The sequence below is a fragment of the Euprymna scolopes genome, chromosome 35 (genome assembly GCF_053919585.1).
Source record: "Euprymna scolopes isolate OS-2025 chromosome 35, ASM5391958v1, whole genome shotgun sequence".
Taxonomy (NCBI): Eukaryota; Metazoa; Mollusca; class Cephalopoda; order Sepiida; family Sepiolidae; genus Euprymna; species Euprymna scolopes.
Genome location: NC_136516.1, coordinates 59,300,478 through 59,311,679, shown reverse-complemented (window position 1 = coordinate 59,311,679; position 11,202 = coordinate 59,300,478). Strand labels below are relative to the sequence as shown.

Here is an 11,202-nt window from a genome sequence, read left to right as displayed (position 1 = left end):
ATTTCGAGAAAAACACAAAAAGGACTATTCGGAGATTGGAGAAGATAAAAAAGAAAATTGTAAAGCAGAATAATTCCGTGCTATTCAATAATATTTGTCTAAATATATATATATATATATATATATATATATATATATATATATATATATATATATATATATATATATATATATAATAGTGGCCTGGTAAGACCACAGGGGAGACAACCAAGCAAAATTCATCCCAAAGCAGCAAAACTGAAGCTTGCATGCCAGGACACTATATACATACAAATGTAGGCAAATTTGTGCATATTTTATTGGTTTGAAAATATAGTTTGTTTTTTTTACTAATTGTCATAAAATTTTAACCATAGAATAGTATTATAATCTTTAAAAAGACTGTAAATTTACTAGGCCACATATATATATATATATATATATATATAATATATATATATATATATATATATATGTGGGTGGGGTGGGGGGTCCGTTTTAAAAAGACATTTGCTGCGAACTTGCGATCAGTAACTTACGGTTTCCCGGGCACTTCCTGTATTTTTTTTTTTTTTACTTGTAAATCATCACTTATGAAGGTCCGAAGTTCACTCGAGGATAAGGGTTAATGAATGTAAGGTGGTCGTTTAGTAATCATTAATGGTGTATGGTGTGGAATTTTATTGTTTATGGGTTCCGCAATTGTTTACATTGGATTTAAAGGCTACCATGTTGTATTTAACAGGGAAGCAAGCTAGCGGAACATTGTTTCACAAGCGCGCAGTTCAGTTCTAGGAAAGAAAATGTGTTCGTGGAATTTGCATTTTGATTTAGATACAGTCGGAGAGTGGGGGAAATCGTTTATAGTGGTTTTAGCTAGCCGAGCGTTTTTTGTGAAAGTTTGGCAAGGAAGAACCATAGATTGGAGTTCAGTGGAGCACTAGCACTTGCCATGAAAATAATGATAATTTTAAATAAAGTTTAACTATGTTTTTTTCATATTTAACTTATATGATTATAATTTCGTAAAGCGTTGTTATAAAATGTTATTACATTCATTTTATTAATATTTTAAAGAAATTTTCACACCAATTTTGTGTATGGCGACTCACTTTAGACGATTTCAGTTTACTTTCATTTCCAGCTCACCCACCTGCACTTTACGTTGTTTGTGAACGGAAGCACATCTAAAAGTAATGGTTGAATTCTAATCGTTATCGTTATCTAAAGTAATATAAATCCCTTGAAACTAGTTTCACTTAAAATGTCTAGCCTGATAATCGCCTCTCGTGTATTATCGCTGTTGACAATACAAACAAGTGTTTTAACGGCCACGATAATACGCCGACTTCACTCATATAAAAAGGGAAAGGAATTGCACGTCAACAGCAGAAACGAGAGACTTACCGATGAATGCACTCAAATATATTTTACGTAAATAATATCATTCTTTTCAATAATTTATCTGAAATGTCTTTTTTTCAAGAATTATTTCATTTTTTTGTTAGTACATTTTTCACTGAAAATTTTCTACGTGGTACCAACTAAAAGAAAATTTTTAAAAACGGCATTTGTATGAAATTCAGTCATTTTTGGATTTCTGCAATTTATAAGAATTGTTATATAAACCATTTTTGTTTTTAGGTAGAGACCACTTTATCAACGTATTTTTTCGATTCAGACACACCTTGTTTCTTAGAAATTGTAATTGAGAGAATAATGAAGCTATACTTTAAGACATTATTTAATAATTCTTCAAAATTAGAGGTATCTACTTTGATATTCTGTTTATTAACGTTTTCGGTTTTAAATAAACCAGTTGGATTAATGGCGTCATCTTCGCGTATTCTCGTTCGAGCAAATAAGAGCGTTCAAACTCCATCTTCGACAGTGGCTGATACTGGTGAAGAAGATATGACCAAAGCGATACTAGATGAACTGCAACGCGAGGGACACACGTCGAAGAAAGGTATCACACCATCGAAGAAGTTTATGATTGATTTGTTCAGTAGTCTCCGGCGGGAGGAAATCCTGCAAAATAAATCGGAACTATTGTCGCCGCAGACACAGATTCACCATTCGGACACGGTGCGAAGTTTCTCGGCTAAAGGTAAGATCCATTGCATCATACTTTTGAAAATTATCACTTCTGAATATATATATATATACTAGCAGAGTCAATCGACGTTTCGTTGCACAACGAATATTTCACACTTCCATATTTTTATTGTCATCAAAATCGGTGAAAAAATCGCTCATTTTTCATTTCATGATTGCTTGCTCTAGTTGGGGCCCCATCGCGTGCACCGAGAGGAATTTAAAAAAAAGAAAAAGAAAGTTCAAACTGCTTTTTTAAAAAAAAAAAAAAAAAGTTTAAATTATCGAAATTTGGCTTAAAAATATTGAGTGGTTCTAAAATGGATGACCGAGTTACTAGAAATGGCATTAGAAATTGATTGCCTCTTACACATATTTAAATGTTCTCATTTTTTTTTTTTTTTTTTTTTTTTTGCATTTTTCATTGATAATCTGGTACATTAGTGTCCCTTTTATGATAATACGCTGAAAAAATTGAAAAGAAAAAGACAAAACCCCCCCCCAAAAAATTCTTTAATAGGGGGTACCGCTTGTACACGTAACTCAATCTCTGTCCCCCCTCCGCTATTAGCACCTTAGTCCAACACCTGCGTGGTCCAGTCATAAAATAAGCTTAAATATATTTTATGTACAGGCCAAAATGTCGGAAAAAAATAGGGGAACAGTTTTGAAAGCTGGTTTATTATAATTTTTTTTGTAAGTTTCCGACTACTTTTTGATTGTATTTGAAAGATTTAAGACTAAAATCTATTTCTAAAAGGAAAAAATATTTGTACACGTGAAAAGGGTTATTGTGAACAAATTCAGCTAAATTTTGAAGTTGTAAAAATCTATTGAAAGATAAATATTAGTTTTCTGTGTCTATTTGAAAGATAATTAGTAAAGTCCTAAGATATTGAATTATAAAAAAAAACACCATGTTGGTACAAAAAATAGCTTAATTAGCCCCCAAAAAGCAAGAGATGGAAAATTTTTTTCCTGAGTTTGCTCTTTTTTTAAACAACGTTTCTAGACACCTCCAAAATTCACCACAGAATTACCCCCTCTCCTATATGTAACACAATGTAACTTTATTATGAGTTAATATTCTCAATATAACTTTTGTACCATATAAAAAAGAAGGGCAAAATAAACTAGTAATAATTTTGAAAAACTTTTTCATCGTACGAAAATAATGAAATTGCGAGACGAAATCGTGTTTAATAATTGACGCTTTAAAATAACGTTTCAATGTAGTAAGAATTCCGAACGTGAAAACATACCCGTGTTTAATAAATCTAGCAAAAATCAACTAATGGTCAGAATTTCGTGAAATTTTCGATACTTATCCATTTCAGAATGAAATTACATATAAAATGCAGTTTCCGTAAAATATATGAGGGGAAATATTTTTTTTAGCCTCTCCCATATTTATTTTTTCGAAATTTGAACAAAATATATTTAAATTTATCGAAATTTCTGTTTATTATGAAACATAAGAGTTCAAATAAGTAAAAAAAATATTTATTTTTTTAAATTTAAATACACGTATTGAATAAAAAATTACCTTGAAGTTGCAATTAAAAAATTGATATACATTTTATATTATTATGGTTTCTTTTAAATTAGCGTTTTTTTTTTCCTAATTAATATATACTATTATCAGTTGAATTGCCAAGAAAAAGAAACATTGTAAAAATTAATTAATTTTTAAAAGATTAAAACGATTAAAATTCCATTATTTCCAAATGTTCTGTTACAACATAGATTTTTAATTAATTGTGTTTAAATTTTTTTAATATTAAATTCTAATGTAAACATGACTCTTGCCAGCTATTTTATCACCAGATTAAAACCGATTAAAATATTATTGCACAAAAATTAAACATTTTCTGAACTCCCTATGATATCTAATTTATCTCTTTTTACCAAACAAAAAAAGCCGTAAGTAACAAAATGAACATTCGTAAAACCGTATTTCATATTTAATATGCAAGTGTTTAAAATATTATTAACCATTAAACTGTAAATCTTAAAACCTAATAAAATAATTACAAATATTAATTAGTAATTGCAGCTTGAAGAAGTTAAACAAAGGTTTTAAAATATCATTTGAGTCTCTTCTGTTTTTCCATAGTTTGTATAGTTAATACAAATCTGACGTCACGGGAGCATGCGTTCTTCACATTCGTTTGGTGGTCCGTAACGTTTTCACATATCTATTCTCTCTTGATCAAATATTAATTTTTCTTTAAGTAAACTTCAGATGAGATGCATAATTTTTTTTGAAAATGGCCGATTATTTTTCTACGTTCTACCAAACGTGAATAAATCTATTGAAACACCTATAAACATTATGTACTTTGTGAAACTTGATTTAGTGCATTTTAAATAAACAATTACAAAATATGATTTGACATTAAAATATAAGAAATTGAATTTTTTTATTCGTAGGATGGAAATACAATTCGTATAAATGACACACACGCACACATATGTGAGTGGCTGTATATATATATGTGTGTATGGGGGCGTATATATGTGTGTATGTATATATAATTCTTAAATGTATAACTATGAAAAATATCGTTTAACTAAATATTAGGTATGGCCAATAATGGCGGAAAAAAGATAGAGGACGTAGTTTTGAAAGCTGGCATATCAAAATGTCAGAAAGTCAAAAGGCTGTCTGAAAATGACGTCACGTAGTTGGAGGAAGGTAGGGAGTACTAGTTTTCTTTTTTCTTTTTCCCCCCAGCCGTGCATTTGTACATTCCTATCGTGAACGATTCTATTATTTTTACCATTTTTAAATTTAATTCTTTTTCTGTATTCCTGCTTTTAAATAAAAAAGATTTTATATAGATTATATAAAAATTGTTACGCTGAAAGTTACACGTTCATTCAACCAAGGAAAATATTAGAATCTTACATATAAAAATTTAAATTTCGTGAGACATGTAATCTAAAAACAAAAAAGTAGAAATATTTTTTGCAATTATAATTTTTTTGTGTGAAAATATTAAATACACAATGCTTAATTCAACGATAATATCGGTAATTCGAGAAATTAATTTTTCTTAGAGTTATATCGAATTCATTAATACGGATTTTAGGGACTTTTTCGTAATGTTCCTGTAAAAACTTAATTTTTCTTTTTTATTATTACAATTTGCGATGCTTTATTTTCATAAAAAAGAAAAAAAATTATTTTTTTTTACTACTGAAAACCATAACTTTAGTAAAGGTGTTTTTTGTCTAAACAAAATAATACATTTCCCCTAAGATTCAAATAAAAATAATTATATTCTGTGATCATTATTTGATCAATATTAAGAATTTCATTGAAATTGGTTAATTTCCTGATTTTTGGTGAATTTTTAAGTAAAAGGAAGAGTCGAAATGTTTATATATTTTTGAGCATCGGCTTATAGGAACTCTCGGTAGGGGAGATGGTCACCACTTATAGTAGCTCTGGCCGGTAGTCACTAATTTGTAAGGGTGTGGGTTGGTGTTATCCAATTCATAATCAGGGTCTATCAATTTTTAGGGCAGAGGTTCCAGATGCAAGAATCTCTTGAAGTCTAAGTAGGTATCCGTGGGACCGTTAAAGGTAAATCTAACGAGATCACCGATTAAAAGAAAGATTTTACCAGATCACATGATCACATAATAAAAATATGAATAACTCCGGAAAATAACGACATTTGACAAAGAACTCGAAATCGCTGTATTATGGGATAAACAACATTTCTTGACATGTTAGGAATATTAATTCAAATTGTTCAAACGTAAGTGTTTTCGTGTAACGAGTGTTCATTATGCAGGATTAGCTAAATGAGGATTTCATTAGAAAAGCATGGAATTTAAAATTACTGAAGAGTGTCACATGTGGCTTGAAATGAATGTGATTATTTTTTGAGTGAAAAACAGTCATTAAAGCATGTGAGCGAAATGCGTGTGTGTGTTCATCACAAAAGAAAACAGTAGTTCGAAATAACATTGTTTAAAAGACGAATTAATTCTCATTCAATGTGGTAATTTTCCATGTTAAGAATAAAGGTTCATGAGCGTGGCGCACAAATTCATGACGGTGGATTTTAACGCCTCCATGAAGCAGAGTTATCCTGGCATCCAGTCTTGGGGAAGACAAAAGAAAAATTGGAATAAACCGATTTGATTTTCGCTGCAAATCCTTATATAGTGATGTTCTCGAACGTTCCAGCCTGTTTGCTGTACCACTACGTGTGGAAATGTAACATAGTTCCTTTGTTCCATGTGTGCAGGTGGTCAAATTGCAACGTTGTCTGCTTACGCGTTCTGCTGAAGATTTGTTCCGGCAGTATGTAACGGTCCCTAGATGAAAAGTCGATCTAAAAAGAAATAATAAAAATATTACAAGTATTTCACTGGGTGCATGTAGCAAAACGGAATGGACGCTTTATGTGCCTGTCGGATTCGGCGAAGGTTGTAGCACTAGGTAACACTGTGTCGTTAGGCGTGGCATTAATTAACGAATCTCCTGAGGTGTCGTACTACAGTCTGTATCATCGAAAAATGCTTTCTTCAGTCGATCAACACTGATCGAGTCATGTCTGCCATTCTTATCTATCACGAAATGTTTTAAGCATTTTATAAAGACTGGAGTTGGGCGAATGCAGGCGCATGGGTACTCCGTCGTTTCTGACAAAGACATGTGTCTATATGAGAATATCTTGAGAAAGGTGAATCGTAGTTTTCTGAGACCTTGGTTCGACGTGTTCTCGACAAGTGATACGTATAGCTAATTTGATCTAGTGTACTTTTAATGGTGACCAATGCAAGCATTTATCCTGGTAAGATCAGTGGTGCTCCATACACGGCAGCTGTAAGCTCAGTGTCCAATGGTAGATCTGATAGCGAGGAGTACGAGAGAAAGGAATTCCATCCAATTATTAGGATCGAAATATGCTTTTAAAGAAGCTTTCAGTTGGCGATGGAAGCGTTCAACCAAACAGTTCGAGGACAGGTGATAAGGCGTGATCCATATATGCTTGCATCCAAGTAAACGTGAAGGTTCAGGGAAAAGATAGGAATCGAACTATTTACCTATGTCGGTGTTAATAATTTCCGGCACATCGAATCTTGATATCCACTGTGAAACGAGTATGTTGGCAACAGTCTCAGCAGAGATGTCAGTGATGGGTAAGGTCTCAAGCCATCTAGAGAATCTGTTGACGCACGTGAACTGAAGGTGTTAAAGGACTCGCTATGTCGATGTGAACATGTTTAAATCGAGCCTCAGGAACAGGGAACTTCACTAGTGGGCTCTTAATATGTTTAAATTTCTGACAAAGGATACAACTCCGTGACAAGTCGCGTACGTCCTTATTAATAGTGGATCATATGAAACGTGACGTAAACAATTTCTGTGTTGCTCGGACGCCTGGGTGTGATAAATTGTGTAGCCTCGAAAAAAACTGCTCGTCTGTGTTGGAGAGGTGCGTATAGACGTTCGTATCCAATCGAAATGTCGCACCAAATAAAATCGTTTGAGTGAACTTGTTGAAAGTTGCAAGTGGGTGATCGTCGTAAGTTGTTTAATTCTTCGTCGTTCTCTTGATCCTTAACGATTTTATGGAGATCCATATCATGAACAAGCTGAATGGCATTGACGTGCATATGCGTGTGTCAGCGGCCGTATTTTCAGTGTCTTTGATATCTTCAATGTCCAAAGTAAATTGTGAAATGTAATCTAAGTGATGAGCTTCTCTAGGCGAATGTTTGCCGGGCTTAGCGGATAAAGCATACGACATTGGTTTGTGTAAAACATAGTGAAGATTGAGCCTTTCAACATAAATCGGAAATGTTTTACCTCGGAATAAGCAGCGAGCAATTTCCTTCCGAAAGTACTATATTTTCCTTCAGCATCTTGAAATCTTCTAAAAAAGAAGGATAATGGTTGCCAACAAACATCAACGTGTTGTTTTAACATTCCTCTGATGTCCCCATTGGAAGCATCTACGAATAACGCAAGCGGTGCGTCTGTCTTGGGGGAAAAACACAATGTAGCGTTTGCTAAGCTCTTTTTTTTAAACTGAGAAAGAGTGCAGTTCATGTTCGCTTGAAGTAATCCCTTCATCCTTTTTTTTTTATTCTATTCCGAAGAAGATTGGTTGAGGGCTGTGCCAATTCGGCACAGAGAGGTAGAAATCGTCTGTAAAAGTTAATTAAACCAAGAAATTCCCGTAATTTACGATGACAAGTGGGCACAGAGTAATAGACGATAGATTGAACCTTTTTAAGCAGGGGACGCATGCTGGCCTTGTCAATAATATGACCAAGAAAAGATAATGACGAAACACAGAACTAAGTTAGAGTTGATAATCACGCCGTATTCCAATAATCTGTGAAATAATTCGTTGAGGTGTTGAATATGCTCCTCTGTGGACGAGCTTGCCACTAATAAATCATCGATATACGTGTGAACGAAAGGCAATCCACGTGTAACATATAGATCCAAATTATTATTTTCTCCTTTTTGAATGTTTCTTTCCACTTTTTTTTTTCTATTCGGCAAATTTTGATAACGACTCTAAAATGTCATCAAACCTTCCAATCAAGTACGAAGCAGGTTTACACTGTAATCTTCAGTAAATTCCAAACACAATTTAGTCAATTGCTTTGCATAATCTGGCCTGTGAAATTATGAAAATGATTTTTCAAAGTTGTTGTTTTGATAATTCACTCAAGATTTCCTCGCTGCGTGTCACCCCAATATGAAAGATATGTCATTTTAAATCGTTATTGAAACATTGACGCTTAAATCTGCTAATTCCAGTTGAGTTATTCAGAATCAAATCAGGTGTTTTCTTCTTCGACTCTCATTCAAACACGAAAAAATTGTCATAAAAATATAATCGTTCATTGTAACAGTTTTTTTTTTTTTTTTTTTTTTCAATTTTGAGTAACACTAATATAAAGTGCGTGTATTCAATTCTGTTTTCTTTTCAATTTACAGTTCCTTCATCTTTATCGAGACATCATCGTCGAAATCGACTTTTCTACGAATTTATGATCCCTATGCTCCCAGAACACGAACAGACTCATGTGGTAGAATTCAGAGTGCTCAACTTTAACTCTCGTGCAAAGACGTCCCCACTATTAAGCAATGCTCCGTCACCTACTCGTAGCATGCCTGGTCGCCGCTCTTGGGCTGTGGTCGTTAAAAAGGCCGGCGTCCGCATTTACAAGTTGACCAGAAAATATCAACCCGTTCAAGATGGCGTGTACGATGTGTTCGATGTTACTGAAACAGTATCTTCTTATCTAAATGAGAATCGAGGAAATTTAGTCATTATTATTAAAGAACGCTCCCGTGATGGGGATGAAAACAACGAGGATGAAGATAACACAGATAATGAATCCGATCAAAGCAGCTGTGCTAGTCCTGGCAACGGTTTGTTGGTTCTTTATTCACGTAATACCCACTTTTTTCATGACATGTACCAGCGGTTCACTTCCGATTCATCTCCTGCTATTAATGATCATCGGCAACGGCGACATTCCCTAGGGGACGACTCACAACGCCAACGGCGCCCGCGACAAAATAGAAACAAAAAGAATAGAAAATTGAGTGAAAAAGATAAACAAATGAAAAGGAAGAAAAATAAATCGGATGAGATTCCTTGCGGACGTTATGATTACACCATTGATTTTGACGTCATTGGCTGGGGTAAATGGATTGTGGCCCCGAAAAGTTTTAATGCTTATTTATGTTCAGGAAGCTGTGCATTTCACATGGAAGCGAAACACAACTCATCTAACCATGCTATGTTACGAAGTCTTATGAAGTTAAAACGACCAGACATTACTCCAATGCCTTGCTGTGTTCCTACAAAACTAAAACCAATCAGTATGATGTATTTTGAACTGGGCGAAATTGTCGTTCGTAAACACCAGGACGTCATAGCGGAAGAATGCGGTTGCCGATGAGGAGAAACCTACTGACATTTTGATACTCTCTCTCTCTCTCTCTCTCTCTCTCTCTCTCTCTCTCTCTCTCTCTCTCTCTCTCTCTCTCTTGTTACCCCTCTCTCCCTTTATCTCTATTTTCCTCTTTCTTTTTCTCTCTTAAAACACATTTAATCAGTGTTAGCCATACTATTCACCCTGAGGTGCTTCATAACAAAAAAAAGCTAACTTTAAACCTTTAATAAACGCAAGAGACTAATGAAACAAATTTGCAGAAGTTTTGCAAAATGTATTAAGTATGATAAAAAATTGATTGAACACGTTCAAAATTCTCCTTCTTATGCTCGATGCATTGTTGAACCAACTTTTCTACGAAGCTTTTAAATATTTCCACATATCTTTAAATGTTTTCAGAGATTATTTGTTTAAAATCAGGAACCGTTTCTGGATTTCAAGAATTCACAAGGTCTTTCAGTACACACGACAAGAAAAAGTCAGGAGTTTGGTGATTGTGGTGCCCACAGAATTGTCCCAGGTTGTCCTAGCCACCTTTGTTCAACACTTACAATTAACGTTCAACCCATAGTGTTGGTAGCGCCGTAGCCTTCGTAATATGTCATTAAGGCCCGTGAGCTGAAAAATGACTCATCGCTGAGATCCTAGCAAGCAAGATCTGTCAAACAGTCAGACTGTCGATAATTAATCCATCAGAAAAGCATTAGAAAACTTTAAAATTGCATTAAAAAAGAGAAAAATAAATAACACGGTGATTTATTTGTACTGAAACTTATTCAACATTAATTAAAAATAAAAATTCAAAACGGAAAAGTTGTGTATTATTTGGATTCTTTGAACTACTGTTCTCATCTTTATTGTCATTTTCACAACGTTTCGGTCGATGTAACCTCCGACCTTCTTCAGGTGTATCTTGTCGAACTTGGGAATGTTTCTGTCGAACTCGGAAATTTAGACGAAATTTCAAATGGAACTTTTTACTTCACGGGGTAGCATGCTCTTGTTCCATCAGCCATGACTAAACAGAGGTCCTAAGTAATTAGCGATTGTATTTTTCAGTTCCCCACACTGAGATTATCACTTTCACAATTGATTCTCAGTGTGTGCTACCGAAAAATACAATCGCTAATTACTTAGGACCTCTGTTCAGTCATGGCTGATGGAACAAGACCATGCTAC

The 11,202-nt window shown here is 33.9% G+C and overlaps 1 protein-coding gene across 1 annotated transcript; it reads left to right on the top strand.

Annotated features, from left to right (window-relative positions):
* Window positions 1-1,033: 1,033 nt before the first annotated feature.
* LOC145259617 (uncharacterized) lies at window positions 1,034-10,953 on the top strand. The gene is made up of 2 exons (XM_080117275.1): window positions 1,034-2,089; window positions 9,056-10,953. The coding sequence occupies exons 1-2, from the start codon at window positions 1,699-1,701 to the stop codon at window positions 10,027-10,029; spliced, it is 1,365 nt and encodes a 454-aa protein (XP_079973401.1). The 5' UTR covers window positions 1,034-1,698; the 3' UTR covers window positions 10,030-10,953.
* Window positions 10,954-11,202: the final 249 nt, after the last annotated feature.